Source organism: Musca domestica, unplaced genomic scaffold (assembly GCF_030504385.1).
Source record: "Musca domestica strain aabys unplaced genomic scaffold, Musca_domestica.polishedcontigs.V.1.1 14, whole genome shotgun sequence".
NCBI classification, from domain to species: domain Eukaryota; kingdom Metazoa; phylum Arthropoda; class Insecta; order Diptera; family Muscidae; genus Musca; species Musca domestica.
In genome coordinates, this window is record NW_026712192.1 from 500,470 (window position 1) to 519,590 (window position 19,121).

The window sequence follows — 19,121 nt, forward strand, 5'->3', positions numbered from 1 at the left end:
TGGAGCCTCGACTGTTTTCATTACTGTTCTGCATTTGTGAATCCGGAGTTTCCTTAGTGATGGGTTGGGATATGTCCCCCTCGAACGTCCTAACGAACTTCAGGTTCTGCTCGCCGAAATGCCTTTTTATCCCTCATCTCCTTGGACTTGCCGCTCTTGTTGCCGGGAGAGTTCAGCGACACATTCATCTTAGCAATGGAGGCCGCTCTGTCCTCTATCTATATCGATTGCCTTCGGCCTTGAGAGTGTGGGCTTTTTTATTTACCGACATATGGGTATTAGGCCTTCTAGGACAATTCACTTCGACTTTCTTGATAGCTAACCCCAGGCTAGAGGTCAAGGCTTGAACTACCGTGGTATTCATGTCCTCGTCAGGCATGGGGCTTTCTCAAAAATCTACAGAAATACTGTACTGGCGGATTGCTTGCTGCTCTCGTTTTCAAGGCCAAGAGTCAGATCATTGACGATCTTGAAACGCTGTTCGAGCACGATTTTAAGGACTTTTTTGTTGAGTTGGAGGTAAGCAACGAACTTGTAGCATTGTTGATTAAGGGTGTCAAGTCTACATAAATATTGTCCTAACTCGGTCTTAACGGTCCCATATTCGCAATGATCTGGCGGATTGCTTGCTGCTGTCGTTTACAAGGTCAAGAGTCAGATCATTGCCTCCTCCCAGGCTTCCCGTCCCCTTCGTCGTGGTAGTGGTAGCAGACGACCCTGAATCGCTGTTCGAGTACGATATTAAGATAATTTTTTGTTGAGGTGGAGGTAAACATCGAACTTGTAGCATTGTTGACTGAGGTCAAGGCGCCTCGAATTCGTAATGGGTTCAACCTCCTGTGGCAGATCATTACTGTAATTGTATGAAATTGTTTGCATTCTATCTATTGTAGCAGCAAAGATAGACATTACTGCACCGACCTTTCTAAAAATTGTCCTCGAAATTTTGTTCAATTGGGATGGGTTATGAAGTGGAACACAGCACGACCGCCAAAACGTATTAAAGCCTGATGTATTACACTAGCGTTCCCAAGATTCCAAATCCTTTATTTCCATGGAATAGTATTTGGTCGTTTTTTAATTTTTTTTTTTTTTTGCTTCCTAAAACATTTACCATTTTTACAATACACTACATTGTTACAACACATAAATATTTTTTAATTTACGTTGGAAATATTTTTTGTTTTTTTTTTTATTTTAAACAAAAGTGATTTCAAGAATATTTTATTAACAAGTATTGAAATCTTTTGAAATGCATTTTGTAATTCATATATAACGTGGCATTAAGTGGTTTTTTACTTTTAGAGATTACAAAGAATGTTGAAAACTAAAAACAAAATTGCATTTGAAAAAGAAAAAATACACATATTTATACAACGTGTTGTATAAGAAAACAAGCACATTATAAATGAAATAATTTAAATTGTCAAACAATTTGACTTAAGCAAACTTTTTAAAAATGGACAAAATTTAATTTTTTTTTGTGATATAAAAATAATAAAATTAATTTTTAAAACCTGATCCTAATCAAATGCAACTGAAAAGTTTAAAACCTGGATGCCCAGAAAATCATTGACATTTTGTTTATTCTTTTTTTAATTCCATAAAAAAATCCTTTTATACTTTTTAATTTAATATTGAACCAAAATACCATTGAAAATTATCCTTAATTTCATTTGTAATTTCTATAAAAATATTTATCAATATATATTTATTGTGTATTTTGAAAAGATTCAAATTTATGTTCATCCCATTCCAAGTAAATGTTGAAAATAAACGAAAAGATCGAAACATGTTATGAAACTGCAATGCAATGATATGAATGAAATATTTCATTCATTCAATACTAACAAAAGAAATGAAAAGCAAATGAAAACAGACCAAATCACATGAAATGTTTGAAATATTATCCCAACACAAAACAAAAATGTTTCAGAGAAACATTTAAGATGGGAAAATATCAAAGAAATTTGTAACATTTTGCAAATTGAAGTTATTTTGAAACAAATAAAAACAATGAAGAAAAAGAAACCACAAACAAATTTTAACTTTGTTTCAATTTTCGGAATAAAAAATGAGAAGGTGGGTATTTTTTTTAGTGTCCTAATTCACCTTATTAGTCCCAGTCCTGATGTACATTAAGTTTTGTTGGGTTCAAGGATATACCAACATACTGGGAAATTAAGTGGTTGATAAACTAAACGGACCCCAATTGATTGATCTCTTGATTGATCAGACTTTTAATCTTCCAAAAGGCTATTATGTCAGCTGCTTCAAAAATTCTCTTATCGAAGAAGCTGGAAGAAGATTGCACTTGGAAACCAGTTGCAAGGTATCTAAAACCATCTGGCTGGTAATCTCGAGAAGAAAAACGAGCTCCCGAAAAATCGCGGTGAACATACTGATTGGCCAATGCCTATCTGGGCTCAAAATGGGATAACAGTCTCCCTAACAACTGAAGACTATGTGACGATGAAGAAGAACTACAGACGTAGTAGCTGTTCGCAGATGTCCCATGTTATTTAACAAGGCTATTTGGCAAGTGGGAGATATAAACACTTAATGTTTTTTCAGACGTATATCTCATCACCATTTACAAGTTTGCCAAAGCAGAAAATGTTAAATTGGGCGGTGCCATCATATTAACATTTTACATTTGGTAAGCGACTTAGAATTGTAATATAGATCAAAAATTAAATATTTAACAGGGTGTATTTAGCATCGGAGTGAAATAGTTAGTGTACCAGGGAGATCAATTTTTAAGCAGTCACAACATTTTTCCATTCGTTATCATCCAGAAAGACTCCGACGACATCTTTAGCTGATCTTGTAATAACATCTAGAGCGCGATATCATCATCAATCATAATTACCATTTTGATTTCAAATTTTCCATCCACAAACTTTCAATATTTTCCAAATAAACGACATTTTTACTTTTATAGAAATGTTTACTTTATTTTTCGCTATAGTTAAAATGCCTAACATACGTATTTTATGCTTGACTTCTCGCCGCCTTACGTTCATAATATCGTTGGACAGCTGCCTCAAATACCTCACCTACGGTACGTTTTTTCCATACTTCAGCTTTATCACGTTTTGGTTTCGCCGGCGGTGGACTTGCATTTTCTTCTTCAATATCGACTGACGGTACTGGTAATTTAGCCGGTGTCTCTGTTGGAATATTTCCTGTTTTTACCGTGGACTCTGTTGTGTTTTCGGTTTTATCCTTTTTCAGGGAATCTAAATTAAGGGCAATTTTACTAGAATCTATTTTTGTACTTGTATCCGAGTTGTTTGTAGATTCCTTTGTTTTTGTTTTATTTTTCTTCTTCTTCGGCTTCTTGTTTGGTGTTGCACTTTCATCACCACTGTTTGCTGATTCCTCAGAAGAGGTCGACGATGAATCATCTATGCTAAAATCTGAATCCGCATCAATGTTATTGGTTAAATGTTGTTTTTTATCGACACCAAGCTCGGTGAGGGATGTATCTTTAGCTGCCTCCTCATCTTCTTCATTGGAAGATCGTCGTTTGCGATAGGCTCTCTGTTGCGCAGGTTTGCCAGATTTGATGGGTTTATATGCTACTTCCTCGGTATCACTGTCACCCGCGCCAGACGTCATAAATTCTGGTCGTAATTCAGGTTTTTTAACCTCCTTTGTGGAGCCCATCTTTTGTTCGTACAAATGACGATAAAATCCATCAAGATCTTTCTGTTTTCTTACATCTCCAATTGCTTCCAAATAGTCGTCACGTTTGTTTTGTTCTTCCAGTTTACGCATTTCCTCGAGCTTCTTACGATACGAAGACGTGACAAAAGCTTCCTTGTCTTTGAACTGCTCCCCCTCAGCTTCACGTTCTTTTTGCACTTGCCTCTCGACACGCAACTCATTTTCCAATTTTCTCCTTTCAGCTGTTTCCAAAAGTTTCGTAATGTACTTTGGTTTCTTGGGTTCATTGGATTTGACTTTCTTTTCCTCATCCCGTTGATTCTCCATGTCATCATAAAGTTCATCATACTGAAATATTGTGGGATCTTCAGCCAAAGCCTGCGCCTGGAGGTTTTTGGCACGTCGCCTTTCCATCATACTAGGTCCCATTGTGGGTTTTTTCATTTGCATTTGTGGTGGACCATTTTCATCATCGGAGGCGCTGCTGCTGCTCTCATCGAAAATTGAGGGCTTAGAAACCTCACGCTGGACTGGAGGTGGGGCCTTCTTTTGTTGCCCGGGAATAATGAGGCCATACCTTAATGTAGAATGAGAAAAATAATTATTGAAATTAATCGAAAAATAATATAATTATCTTACTGTTTTGACATTTTTTTGTTATTTACCCATTAGTGTTGCCATTTAGTTTCTTTGACTGCAGTTTGGGAATGTTGTTGGCAATACTAATAACGTCCAACTCTGAATATTTCGTTGGACAAGCAACAACGCGCAACGTAAGCGCTGACGTAAGAATGCAAATCTTTGCAATTTCTTAAGTAATAATACAATTTGGAAGTACTAAATAATATATTTTTCCATAACCTTTCATTTAGGGTGTAATTTAAGCCATAATATGAAAGTCTAACTTCTAAATATCAATAAAATACTATACTTTCCTTTTGGTATTTTCAAATGTGTTCAGCTACATCGCCTTACGCTTTTAATTAGTTGAAAAACATTTATGTATTTAGTACCCTTTTTGACAACTCTGTGCAAAATGGCGCTCCGATGCAAAAGCGAGCAGGAAAAAAATGCTTTATTTTTCAGACGGCTGCCACAACCTGCTGCGAGCGTTGATGAAAATTCTGTGAAAAGGCCGGAAAAGCTTGAAAAACTAACGGAAAACATAGCCAAAGTAAGCTTTAGACTACTAAACATGCATTTCCAATAACAATTCGTAAAAATTCGTGAAATTTTCGCAAGAAAATTGAATGTAAAAAATTCTTTGTTCAGTTTGTGAAATTCGCGTTCACGACGCAACGAATTGAAAAAACGATCAGAAACGAAGGCACTGAAAAGCGCATACAGTCAATAGAAATATTCAGTAAGGCAGCCAGCGGAGTCTCGACTTGAGGTTAGCCATAACAGCAGCAGCAAGGGAAAGTTTTGCGCTGTAGGGCGCTAACTTGACTCCGGGAAAATATCCATTATTTATTAAAATTTTAATTTTTGTTAATGATATAATTTAAAAAACACAGACGCAAAATGTCTACAAACGATTCCAAGGCGCCTTTGCGCCAGGTGAAACGTGTGCAGTTTGGCATCCTATCACCCGATGAAATTGTAAGTTTATGGGAAATTTGGTTTTTCTAGGATTAGTTTAACAAATATTTATTTTACAGCGTCGTATGTCTGTGACAGAGGGTGGCGTGCAATTTGCCGAAACGATGGAAGGTGGACGTCCCAAATTGGGTGGTCTCATGGATCCCCGACAGGGTGTCATCGATCGTACATCACGTTGTCAGACTTGTGCTGGCAACATGACAGAATGTCCCGGTCATTTTGGTCACATAGATTTGGCCAAACCCGTCTTTCACATTGGCTTTATAACAAAAACCATCAAAATCTTACGATGCGTTTGCTTTTATTGTTCCAAAATGTTGGTATCTCCCTCGAATCCCAAAATCAAAGAAGTCGTTTTGAAAACCAAAGGACAACCACGTAAACGCTTGGCTTATGTCTATGATTTGTGCAAGGGCAAGAAAATTTGCGAAGGTGGTGAAGATATGGACATGACAAAGGATGGCCAACCGGCTGATCCCAATAAGAAACCCGGACACGGTGGTTGCGGTCATTATCAACCATCATTGCGTAGAACAGGTTTAGATTTGACAGCTGAATGGAAGCATGTAAATGAGGATTCACAGGTAAGTTGGTGCCATATTACTATAGATATTGGTTTCATGTTGTATATAACACCTGTTGAAGGGGTTTTGCCTCGGGATTTAAAAATTATGTAGTTTTTATTTAATCAAATGCCGTTTCATTTATTTAGAGATGCTGGATATTACTTCCGTTTTCATAGACTAGTTCAATAACTCAAACCATTCATATCTTGTTTTGGCAGTGGTATATATAGGGTGAATACAATTAGAATTATGCCACTGTTTGCGAATTAAGTTCGTTTACTAAGACTCTAAACATGAAAATATATCATTGGTATTTCTTTGAATCAAAAAAATCATAATCTTGTAAATTCCATGGTTACATTTTTACACAATGAGTCGATAACTTGTAACTAAATGTAAAGATGTCACACAAAAAAAAAAATACTTAGTTGAATTGTAGCTGCTAGGTCACGTAGAAGCGAAAAAGATAATTATCCAAGGTTATAGTATGCAATGCCACGTATGCAGCGTTAGGGATGGTCAATGGTTTATTATTGAAATATACTTGAAGAAACAACAAATTCTTCAATCACCAAAAAAAATATTTTTTAAAACATTTGAAATATTTTCCATGACGGAAGTTAAGTCCATCAAGCCAATATTTAAATTGGAGTTATTATCTGGCCACAAATTTTTCTCAAATAGGTATCTCTCTTTTGTGTTGTTTCACATTTAATCGACTTTTTCAGGAGGATACTTTTCAATGAAAGAAACAAAAATGTCCATGTCGATTTCAAAATAGTAGCTAATTTTTAGAATTTCGAATGATAGGTGTTATGACTCACACCTATTATCTGTAATCAGTTTTTAGAAGTAATTTGCTAAATAAAGTTTTATATTTTTTATTTCACAATTCTATTTGAACAAATTCTTTGCAGGAGAAAAAAATTCAAGTCACAGCCGAACGAGTATGGGAAATTTTGAAACACATTACAGACGAAGAATGCTTTGTTATGGGCATGGATCCAAAATATGCACGTCCCGATTGGATGATTATTACCGTATTGCCAGTTCCGCCATTGGCTGTAAGACCTGCAGTCGTTATGTTTGGTGCGGCCAAGAATCAGGACGATTTAACGCACAAGCTATCTGATATCATCAAAGCCAACAATGAATTACGTAAAAATGAAGCTAGTGGTGCCGCCGCTCACGTTATATTAGAAAATATAAAAATGTTACAATTTCATGTGGCGACATTGGTTGACAACGATATGCCCGGTATGCCAAGGGCTATGCAAAAATCCGGTAAACCATTGAAAGCTATCAAATCCCGTTTGAAGGGTAAGGAAGGTCGTATTCGTGGTAATTTGATGGGTAAACGTGTGGATTTCTCAGCACGTACTGTCATTACTCCTGATCCCAATTTACGTATCGATCAGGTCGGTGTACCACGATCGATTGCTCAAAATTTAACTTTTCCGGAACTGGTGACACCCTTCAATATCGATCGTATGCAAGAATTGGTACGACGTGGTAATTCACAATACCCCGGTGCCAAGTATATTGTGCGAGACAACGGTGAACGTATTGATTTGCGTTTCCATCCCAAACCATCCGATTTACATTTGCAATGTGGCTATAAAGTGGAGAGACATTTACGCGATGATGATTTGGTTATTTTCAATCGTCAGCCCACACTACACAAAATGAGTATGATGGGTCATCGTGTCAAAGTGTTACCATGGTCAACATTCCGTATGAACTTGTCCTGTACCTCTCCCTACAATGCTGATTTTGACGGTGATGAAATGAACTTGCATGTGCCACAATCCATGGAGACCAGAGCTGAAGTAGAAAATATTCACGTTACCCCTCGTCAAATTATTACACCACAGGTAAGAAGGCGTAAAATGGCTATATCAAATGTATTAGTTTCAATTTTTAATTCTTGTTTATTATCATTTTTAGGCCAACAAACCCGTCATGGGTATTGTGCAGGACACACTGACAGCTGTACGTAAAATGACGAAACGTGATGTCTTCATCACGCGCGAACAAATGATGAATCTATTGATGTTCTTGCCCACTTGGGATGGCAAAATGCCTCAACCTTGTATTCTTAAACCAAAACCCCTGTGGACAGGCAAACAAATATTCACCTTGATTATTCCTGGCAACGTAAACATGATACGTACCCATTCCACACATCCTGACGATGAAGACGATGGTCCCTACAAATGGATATCTCCCGGTGACACCAAGGTAATGGTAGAGCACGGTGAATTAATTATGGGTATTCTTTGTAAGAAAACCCTGGGTACATCTGCCGGTTCTCTGCTGCATATTGTCTTCTTGGAATTGGGTCACGAAATTGCTGGTCGTTTCTACGGTAACATTCAGACTGTAATTAACAACTGGTTGCTGTTGGAAGGTCACAGTATCGGTATTGGTGATACAATTGCCGATCCTCAGACCTATAACGAAATTCAGATGGCTATTAAGAAAGCCAAAGACGACGTCATCAACGTTATTCAAAAGGCCCACAACATGGAATTGGAACCCACTCCCGGTAATACACTGCGTCAGACTTTCGAGAATCAAGTAAATCGTATTTTGAACGATGCTCGTGACAAAACTGGTGGCTCAGCTAAGAAATCTTTGACTGAATACAACAGTTTAAAGGCTATGGTGGTGTCAGGTTCTAAGGGTTCCAACATTAATATCTCCCAGGTTATTGCTTGTGTAGGTCAACAGAACGTAGAAGGTAAACGTATACCATACGGTTTCCGCAAGCGTACCCTGCCCCATTTCATCAAAGACGATTACGGTCCTGAGTCCAGAGGTTTCGTAGAAAATTCATACCTTGCCGGTTTGACACCATCCGAATTCTATTTCCACGCTATGGGTGGTCGTGAAGGTCTTATCGATACAGCTGTAAAAACTGCCGAAACTGGTTATATCCAGCGTCGTCTTATAAAGGCTATGGAATCTGTAATGGTAAACTACGATGGTACCGTGCGTAATTCAGTTGGTCAGCTGATTCAGTTGCGTTACGGTGAGGACGGTTTGGCGGGAGAAACGGTAGAGTTCCAGAACTTGCCGACCGTTAAGTTGTCGAACAAATCATTTGAAAAGAGATTCAAATTTGATTGGTCCAATGAGCGTTATATGCGTAAGGTGTTCACCGATGAAGTGATAAAGGAATTGAGTGAAAGCGGCAACGCTTTGCCAGAACTTGAAATAGAATGGGACCAGCTGTGCCGCGATCGTGAGGCGCTAAGAGAAATTTTCCCCAATGGCGATTCCAAAGTTGTATTGCCTTGTAATTTACAGAGAATGATTTGGAACGTGCAGAAGATCTTCCACATCAACAAACGCATGCCCACAGATTTGTCTCCTCTACGAGTTATAAATGGTGTGCGTGATCTATTGCAACGCTGTGTTATTGTGGTGGGTAACGATCGTATCTCAAAACAGGCCAATGAAAACGCCACTCTATTGTTCCAATGTTTGGTGCGTTCCACATTATGTACCAAATATGTGGCCGAAGAATTCCGTTTGTCCACGGAGGCCTTTGAATGGTTGATTGGTGAAATTGAAACAAGATTCCAACAAGCCCAAGCCAACCCTGGCGAGATGGTGGGTGCCTTGGCTGCCCAGAGTTTGGGTGAACCTGCCACACAGATGACACTGAACACTTTCCATTTTGCTGGTGTATCCTCAAAGAACGTAACATTGGGTGTACCCCGTCTAAAGGAAATTATTAACATTTCCAAGAAGCCTAAGGCTCCTTCTCTCACTGTGTTCCTGACTGGCGGTGCAGCTCGTGATGCAGAAAAGGCCAAGAACGTATTGTGTCGCCTGGAACACACTACGCTGCGTAAGGTGACAGCCAATACGGCAATCTACTATGATCCAGATCCACAACGCACCGTCATTGCTGAAGATCAAGAATTTGTCAATGTTTACTATGAAATGCCTGATTTCGATCCCACACGCATCTCACCATGGCTGTTACGTATCGAACTCGATCGCAAGCGTATGACAGATAAGAAATTGACCATGGAACAGATTGCTGAGAAAATTAATGCTGGTTTTGGTGATGATCTTAATTGTATCTTCAATGATGACAATGCCGATAAGCTGGTCTTACGTATTCGTATCATGAACAACGAAGAGAACAAATTCCAAGATGAAGATGAGGCTGTCGACAAGATGGAGGACGATATGTTCTTGCGTTGCATTGAGGCCAATATGTTGTCAGACATGACACTGCAGGGTATTGAGGCCATTGGCAAAGTGTACATGCATTTGCCGCAGACGGACAGTAAGAAACGTATTATCATTACGGAGACGGGTGAATTTAAGGCCATTGGCGAATGGTTGCTGGAAACTGACGGTACTTCTATGATGAAAGTTCTGTCCGAACGTGATGTAGATCCAGTGAGAACGTCGTCTAACGATATTTGTGAGATTTTCCAAGTATTGGGCATTGAAGCTGTGCGTAAATCTGTGGAAAAGGAAATGAACGCTGTGTTGCAGTTCTACGGTCTTTATGTAAACTATCGTCATTTGGCCTTGTTGTGTGACGTAATGACAGCCAAGGGTCATTTGATGGCCATTACACGTCACGGTATCAATAGACAGGATACTGGTGCTCTTATGAGATGTTCATTCGAAGAAACGGTAGATGTGTTGTTGGATGCTTCGGCTCATGCTGAGACTGATCCTATGAGAGGTGTATCTGAGAATATTATTATGGGTCAATTGCCAAAGATGGGAACAGGTAAGGGGTATTCTCTGAATGTGTGCGTGTGTGTGAGTTATTAATATGTGGTTTTATTTTCAGGTTGTTTCGATTTGCTGTTGGATGCAGAAAAATGTCGCTATGGCATTGAAATTGCCAATACGATTGGTTCGAGCATTTTGGGTGGTTCTGGAATGTTCTTTGGCGCTGTATCAACACCCAGCATGTCACCACCAATGACGCCTTGGCAGAATTGTGGAACACCCAGATATTTCTCACCATCGGGTCAAAGTAAGTTGCAAATAATGAATAGTTTTTGGATGATAATTATAATTTCATTGCATTTTTAGTGAGCGGTATGACACCGGGAGGACCTAGCTTCTCGCCATCTGCCGCCTCTGAAGCTTCTGGTATGTCACCCAATTGGTCACCAGCCCATCCGGGCTCATCGCCAAGTTCACCTGGACCACCAATGTCACCCTTCTTCCCCCCATCGCCCAGTGTGTCACCATCATACTCGCCAACTAGTCCAAATTATACGGCTTCTTCGCCTGGAGGTGCCTCGCCCAGCTACTCTCCACTCAGTCCAAATTATTCGCCCACAAGTCCGGCATATGGTTCAATATCACCACGCTACTCTTCGACTACGCCCAACTTTAATCCCCAATCAACTGGCTACTCACCATCGACAAGCCGTTATTCTCCCTCGTCTCCGGTATACTCGCCAACATCACCTTTCCACACTTCAAGTCCTTCGTATACGGGCAGTGGTGGTTCGAATATGTACTCTCCAACAAGTGCTTATTCTCCAACGTCTTCAAATTATTCGCCGAATTCTCCATCATATTCACCAACTTCACCATCTTATTCTCCCTCAAGTCCTTCATATTCACCATCATCGCCTTGTTACTCGCCCACTTCACCATCCTATTCGCCATCTTCTCCAACATATACACCAGTAACTCCATCATATTCGCCATCATCTCCCAACTATTCGTCTTCGCCACACTATTCGCCGGCCTCACCGGCATACTCACAGACAGGAGTGAAATATTCACCTTCATCTCCGAAATATTCACCACCCTCACCATCCTATGATGGTTCACCGGGCTCACCACAATACCCCCCGGGATCGCCACAATATTCGCCTGCTTCACCCAAATATTCGCCATCCTCACCGTTGTATTCGCCAACGTCGCCACAACATTCGCCCGCAAATCAATACAGTCCAACAGGTTCGAGTTATTCGGCTGCATCACCACGTTATTCGCCCAACAATATGTCGGTGTATTCGCCTGGCAGCACTAAATATTCACCTACTTCACCAACGTACACACCAACAACGCGTAATTATTCGCCGGCCTCGCCCATGTATTCTCCAACGGCCCCCTCACATGGTTATTCACCAACTAGTCCAGCCTATTCACCAAGTAGTCCCACCTATGAAGAGAGTGAAGACTAAGGCGATGCAGCTGATACAGCTGGCAATGGTGACGCCGGAGATGATGATGGTGATGTTAGCACAGATACACATTTTTAGCAATGACGCACGTGCATTTTCAGAACTAAATTTCTGATTGGAAACAAAAAAAAAAAATTAAAAAAAAGAAAATAATAGTTTTAAAAATAAGTAACTAAATATTCATTATTCATATGAATTGTAGTAAGAATTGTTGAAATAAGAATTTTCAATTACAAAGGATAAACTATTCAACTCAAAATGCTTTTGTTATAACCTTTATTATATGGACCCCAAGTCCCCACCTAATATCCCCCCTCCTCCAATCTCGTACTAAAATCCTATGTATTGCTTTACACAAAAAACAAGAAGAAACTATAATTTAAAATAAATGACGTCATATTCAATAGTTATAGAGGGAAAATAGTGATGATAAGACAAAACTTCAATGTTGTGACATTCAAAACATTTTAATTTAAGTTTTTTTTTTTCAACTTTATCTGACGTGTCTATCTATAAACTGAGATATGTTTTCATAAATTTACTGATTTGTTAGAATACGAATAAGCTGAATTAAAATGTTTGAATGCCAAAACAAACAACAAACAAATATATGTTAGCAATTTTTATTTCATTTGATTCTATTTTCTTTTATTTAAAATATTGTTTAAAGTATGTAATATTTTAAATATAACGAAACATATATTGGTACCGAGACTTTAAGAAAATATATCGTTTTATTTATGCACTGTGAGATTTGCATTATAGGAACTCTATGAAAGGAAAACTTTAGGAATGCCTCTTGGCCATTTATGAGACGACCTTTTTCGTCTTCTATGAGAAGACCTTCTTGGACTTTTATGAGACGACCTTTTGGTCTTTCATGAGAAGACCTTTTTCTGTTCTTCTGTAAGAAGATCTTTCAGGCTTCTATGAGAAGATCTTTTGGTCTACTATTATAAGCCTTTGTTGGTCTTCTATGGAAAGACTGTTGGTATTCCATGAGAAGACCTTTTGGCCATTTTCGAGAATACCTTGTGATCTTCTATGAGAAGGCCGAGGCTTCTACAAGAAGACCTTCCAGGTTTCTATTAGAAGAATGTCCAGGTTTCTATGGAAAAACATTTTGTTCTATGAGAAGTCCTTTTCGTCTTCAATGAGAAGACCTTCTATTAGAAGATTTTTCAGGCTTGTATGAGAAGACGTTCAGGCCTATTAGAAGATATTTTGATCTTCTATGAGAAGACGTTCAGGCCTATTAGAAGATATCTTGATCTTCTATGAGAAGACGTTTTGGTCTTCTATGAGAAGAATTTTTGGGTTTCTATGAGAAGACCTTTCAGGCTTCTATGAAAAACCCTTTCCGGCTTCTATGAGAAGCGCTTACAGGCCTCTATGAAAAGCCCTTTCCGGCTTCTATGAGAAGCGCTTACAGGCTTCTATGAAAAGCCCTTTCCGGCTTCTATGAGAAGCGCTTACAGGCTTCTATGAAAAGCCCTTTCCGGCTTCTATGAGAAGCGCTTACAGGCTTCTATGAAAAACCCTTTCCGGCTTCTATGAGAAGCGCTTACAGGCTTCTATGAAAAGCCCTTTCCGGCTTCTATGAGAAGCGCTTACAGGCTTCTATGAAAAGCCCTTTCAGGCTTCTATGAAAAGCCCTTTCAGGCTTCTATGAGAAGCCCTTTCAGGCTTCTATGAGAAGCGCTTTCAGGCTTCTATGAGAAGCCCTTTCAGGCTTCTAAGAGAAGACCTTCAGGCTTCTGAGAGAAGACCTTTCAGGATTCTATGAGAAGACCTTTCAGGCTTCTGTGAGAAGACCTTCCAGGCTTCTGTGAGAAGCCCTATCAGGCTTCTATGAGAAGCCCTATCAGGCTTCTATGAGAAGCCCTATTAGGCTTCTATGAGAAGCCCTATTAGGCTTCTATGAGAAGCCCTTTCAGGCTTCTATATACGAGAAGCCCTTTCAGGCTTCTATATATGAGAAGCCCTTTCAGGCTTCTATGAGAAGCCCTTTCAGGCTTCTATGAGAAGCCCTTTCAGGCTTCTATGAGAAGCCCTTTCAGGCTTCTAGGAGAAGCCCTTTCCGGTTTCTATGGGAAGCCATTTTAGCATAGACAAATTAGGTATAGACTAAAAAGTTGTCTCATCTGTTATCTCTGAAAAAAGTGCTTCAATAGATGTCGTTCATGCTGTGAGAGAGGTTCAGTAGACTCACTCAATTCTCTCAAAATACAAAATATTGAATATTTTTATGATTCATTATTATTTATCAATTGAAAACGAAACAGTGACTTTGTTTGCATTGACATTACCTATATATGCCGTAAAATATAAAAATATAGAACTTAAATAGCAGAAAAATGAATAAATTGTTTTCGAAGTCGAGTGACTTCACTAGCCCTGAGTGACTTGACTGGCCCAAGATCAACAATAGTGGCATCTGCCGGAAGGGAAAATTTTAAAACTTTTTAGTCTATACCTTTATTTGTCTATGATTTTAGGCTTTTATGAGAAATCCTTTGAGATCCAGAAAACTTTAAAATTGAAAACACATCGATTTCAATAGTCATTCCAAAGACTAATAGATAAGACAACTTCGATAGATATCTGTATTTAGGTTTATTGCTACAATTATAATATCGATGGATTACAAACTATGTAATGGGTGTAGGATAGAACTAAACAAGTTTTCTCAAGCTTTTTCAATATACAGCTTTTAAAGTGTTACACATACTTAGATTCTAGGCACTTGGATCAAAATTGACTTAAATTAATTGCTAATAAAATTTCTAATTTTACGTTTTTTTTTTATTTTGGAATAGAGAACATTTCTATGTATAGGTATAATTATTTTTGGTTATTTTGACTAGGAGGTTTACGATGGCGGCGATGAGGGTGACACATCTAATTACTAATTGTGTTAGAGGTGGCTAGTAAACGCCGGGTTGTTGTTGGTATAACTACAGTAATCAGGGGTTGTTGGTATAATAATGGCTGCATTTGTTGTTGTGGTTGCTGCTGCTGTTGTTGTTTGGGTCAAGCAACAATATCCGTGGCCGGATTATAGGTGAAATAATTTAAATTGAATTCATCATTGAATAAAATGACATCAGTGTCTTCGGTATTTAACGAAGAACTTGGATCCCCTGAACCATGGATGTGATGTGAGTGATGATGATGGTGGGAATGTAGTTGGTGGTTATTGCTGTGATGATTTTGATGAGCATGATCATGCTGATGATTGTTGTTGCTGTGAGTCTGACAGTGTACCAAGGGATTCGGATGTGATGACATCTGTATACCCAATTCGATGGGATCGATTTCGGTAACATAGTAGGGAGTTGTTGCCGTTGTTGTGCCGTGTCCAGTGTGACTGTTCCCCGCTGTTGCTGATACGGTTGTATTACTAACCTGGTGCAAACCGCTTTCATTGACCGCAACATCTTTATGTATTGGATTGAGGTAATCTGCAGAGATAAAAGAAAATAACGTTTTTAAAAATATGAATGATAAGTAAAAGGGAATTGGTAATTCAAATCCACTGTTTTTACTGCATGAGATAAATTGTAAACCTAGTATAAGTTTATTCTCAAATTCTTGCCCATAGTAATCTTCTTGTCCGACCTTATATAGACCTAGATATCTTAAAGGAAATTGTATTCGTTGACTTTTGCTTCACTACGGTCTTTAGTTTCCTGGCCCGTTCCCTTCGCCCTCGCCTAAAATTTAATATTGCATCTATAGAAAACTGGCTCAACTTACCATTGTCCAGCAGAACATCCTGATATGTGCTAATTATCGGCTGATGATGATTTACCGATTGTACTTCCACCTCTCGATGAATTCCATTTAAAATTTGGCCAGCAGTTTTTCGTAATTCTTCTTCGGACAGCAATTCGTTATAGGGCAGATCGTGTAAACTTTGGGAATGGTGAGGAGGATGATGATGATGGTGTTGTTGTTGATGAACATTGGCTTGATGCAATGTCGTCCGATGATGACTATTTTGCTGATACTGGGCATGATAATGTTGGTGGTGTGGCAATGAAACATCTTTGGCTGTGGGTGTTGTGTTTCCCTGCTGCAACATTTCCTGTTGTATTGCAGCTGCTGCCACAGCAGCTTCATCATACAAACAGGCATCCTGGGAAGAACCATCATGTGAGTGACTATTGGTATGGCTTTGGTGTCTTGTACTGTTGGAGGAGGATTGTTGTTTTTTCTGTTGTTGTTGTTGTTGATGCTGCTGGACAAGTCGTTCACGATTCATCGATTCCATTTTGAAAAATAAATCCAAACGCTGTTTTTTCTGTGGAAGAAGAGTTTTTAAATATTTTAATGACATAGATATGGCTTAATTGTAAAGGCTCTATCAGACGATATGTTTTTTATATATGTAGTGTCAAATTTTCCATGCATAGAAGTTACACACATCGTGTGATGCATTTACTACACTTCAGTTGTGAAATACATGAGGAAAGTGCATATGTACTTTTTCGATAACAGCGAGCCCTATTTTCATTGGAAAAATGTAATTTAATCAAAAGCGTTAATTTTTGGTTGTCTGAAAATATATGCAATTAAATTTGCGGTGCACGATGAACTTGAAATCGGATAAAGATATATATGCGAGCTATATACAAATCTGAACCGATCACGATAAAATTTGATAAAGGTTTTTCTGAGCTATATTTTATATATTCTTCAAATATTGTTGTTACGGAGTGCATATTACGGCTGTGGAGAAAAAATATAACAAATCGAATGAACAATATATATGGAACCTATAGCTATATCTGGACCGAATTTGACATACTTGTTTCTAGACTCAATTTGGTGGTAAGTGCCAAATCGGACGAAGATATACATATATGCGGCCTATATCTAAATCTGAACAGATCTCGACAAAATTTCTGAGTTTTATTTCATATATTTCCCCAAATATCGTTGTTTCAGAGTGTTTATTACGGCTAAGGACGAAAAAATTACAAATCGGATGAACAATATATATGGGAGCTATAGCTTTATATAAGCCGACTTCAATCAAATTTTGTATTTTCAAGGATAAATTGGTTGTATGTGCACATTTGGTGCACAATAAAAGGCAAATCGGACGAAGGTATATATGGAAGCTATATCTATATTTTGACCGTCTTTATCGACGGACGGGCGGACATGTATAAATCGACTCAGAATAGGTGTGTCTGGTTACTTTTCCAGCAGGAATTGTCCAGCAACTTCTTTCTGAGAGAGAGTTTTATTCTCTTTTGCAAGGAAAATGCGAAAAGTAAACAGACGGTATTCCTGCAGAAGTTTGCAACTAATCAGCTGATTTGTCAAAACAAACCAATTTGTCCCCATAAGGAGAATTAAAACAAAGGAAGCAATACTAATTTTACAAGTTTTTTTAAATAAAAATGTTGGAAATAGTCTTTTATTTTCTTATTACATATTAATATTTACTTTTTTTCACATTCTTTTACGTTGTTCTCAAATTGAAACTAAACAAACAATAGAAAACATCTGATTGAATGTCGATGAATGAGAAGAAGAAGAGTTGCAAGTGATTGCAAGAAGAAATTTGTCCAGCAAGAATTTGCAAACTCTCACTGAAAGAACTGTCAAAATTTCTCTCTCCAACCGCTCTCTTTTGCAGAACTTTCGGGTTAACAGACGACTTCCAGTAACAATTTGTAACAATTGTTACAAATTTTAGAGTAACCAGAAACACCTAATGTGATTCTATGCAGATCATCAAAAGGAACTATAGGTCTATCTCGTTTCCTTTTGCCTGATACAAACAAAGCACAAATACATAATACCCTGACCACGTAAGTGTGTGATAGCAAATATTCTGAGTCAGATGTAAAATGACAATTTTGACGATGTAAAATTCTCATCGTCTGATAGCAGCTTAATAGACTACATATATGGATTAATTTTAGGGTTCCCCATTAATAGCGCGTTTATATACAATTTTTGGGAAGAGAATAATCATGAAAATCGATCAGATACAATCAAATTAACGCATCTTTTAAGAATTATTAAATCGACTAATACCCTAGACAGATGGAAGTCCTTATTTAAACGACTTCATGCCAGGTCAGAATACATAAATCGCTTTTCTGTCTGGCTTAAGTCATTGGCTGGCTTCTTCGGAAAGAAACAAAGGAGTTTCAGGTTGGCTTAGTTCGATTTTGGCCCTACGCTCCTTTGTTCTTTTCCGAAGAAGCCAGCCGATGACTTAAGGCAATCAAAAAACCGTTTTATGTATTCTCACCTTTAAGCCATTCAAGAAAGGCTTTTATGTGCTCTCACCTTCATCCCATTATTATTGCACGATATGAAAGTGAATTTAGAGTATATTTAGATTTACGAAATCAACTCGATCTCAAATGTCGATGCCATACGTCAAATAATATCCATTGGATTTATTAATTCGATCTACGTGACGTATACGCTTTGGAATTGACGCTTTGATCCTTGGTAAAAGAATATAGGTAGACGCGTCACCACAGCTGCTTGGACAATGAACTGCCAAACAAATTTTGGAATTGAAAATGTTGAATGAAAAATTATTTAAATTTGTAAAAATTGTTGAAAAACGCGAATTATAATAGCCTTCGAATGACGTAGTAAAAGAAAGTATATAAAAATCAACTTATATTTGAAAAAACATTTAAATTTTTTTGACATATTAATGCTCCCAAGCGTTGATGCATCTACCTGTATTCTTTTGCCATGCTTTGACCGAGTGGATTTTGTAGTATTTAAAGTACGTTTAGACTACTGAATCTACTCGATTTAAAATGTCAATCCCATAGCGTATACGTCACGTAAATCGTATTCATATATCCAATGGATATTATTTGACGTATACGCTATGGAAATGACATTTGAGATCTAGTAGATTTCGAAAATCTAAACGTACTTTTATGTGCTCTTATACTGCGTAAAACAAATTTCATATGGCAACGCTGCTGAAAATTAACTTGTCAGAATCGGAAAGGATAACAAAACAAGGAATGTAAGAATTTTCTTTGTTTTTTTCATAAAAATTTATTGTTATTGGGCAATTATCAGAGTTAACCAGAGT

The 19,121-nt window shown here is 38.1% G+C and overlaps 3 protein-coding genes across 5 annotated transcripts in view; 1 reads left to right on the forward strand and 2 right to left on the reverse strand.

The window, feature by feature from the left end:
- Window positions 1-2,929: 2,929 nt before the first annotated feature.
- LOC101890166 (nuclear speckle splicing regulatory protein 1) lies at window positions 2,930-4,449 on the reverse strand. 2 transcript variants are annotated; one of them, XM_005189114.4, is made up of 2 exons: window positions 4,312-4,449; window positions 2,930-4,249 (listed from the first exon to the last, which is right to left on the reverse strand). In XM_005189114.4, exons 1-2 carry the CDS (start codon window positions 4,320-4,322, stop codon window positions 2,995-2,997), a joined length of 1,266 nt encoding a protein of 421 aa, XP_005189171.1. In that variant the 5' UTR covers window positions 4,323-4,449; the 3' UTR covers window positions 2,930-2,994. The 2 variants fall into 2 exon arrangements, with proteins under 2 accessions (XP_005189171.1, XP_058975050.1); XM_059119067.1 differs by having other exon boundaries at window positions 4,338-4,425.
- A 379-nt stretch (window positions 4,450-4,828) lies between these two features.
- LOC101890003 (DNA-directed RNA polymerase II subunit RPB1) lies at window positions 4,829-12,753 on the forward strand. Of its 2 annotated transcripts, XM_059119068.1 has the most exons (7): window positions 4,829-4,846; window positions 5,190-5,274; window positions 5,334-5,858; window positions 6,758-7,714; window positions 7,788-10,605; window positions 10,669-10,857; window positions 10,917-12,753. In XM_059119068.1, the coding sequence occupies exons 2-7, from the start codon at window positions 5,197-5,199 to the stop codon at window positions 12,026-12,028; spliced, it is 5,679 nt and encodes a 1,892-aa protein (XP_058975051.1). In that variant the 5' UTR covers window positions 4,829-4,846; window positions 5,190-5,196; the 3' UTR covers window positions 12,029-12,753. The 2 variants fall into 2 exon arrangements, with proteins under 2 accessions (XP_058975051.1, XP_058975052.1); XM_059119069.1 differs by lacking the exons at window positions 4,829-4,846; window positions 5,190-5,274 and having other exon boundaries at window positions 5,721-5,862; window positions 6,761-7,714.
- A 1,872-nt stretch (window positions 12,754-14,625) lies between these two features.
- LOC101890855 (uncharacterized) overlaps window positions 14,626-19,121 on the reverse strand; it is a 41,360-nt gene continuing 36,864 nt past the window's right edge. Inside the window, exons 4-5 of the mRNA XM_011296544.3 lie at window positions 15,788-16,334; window positions 14,626-15,492 (exon numbers count right to left, since the gene is read on the reverse strand). Of these exons, the coding sequence (XP_011294846.3) occupies window positions 15,062-15,492; window positions 15,788-16,334 (978 nt within the window). The 3' untranslated portion in view covers window positions 14,626-15,061. The remainder of the gene's footprint in view (window positions 15,493-15,787; window positions 16,335-19,121) is intronic.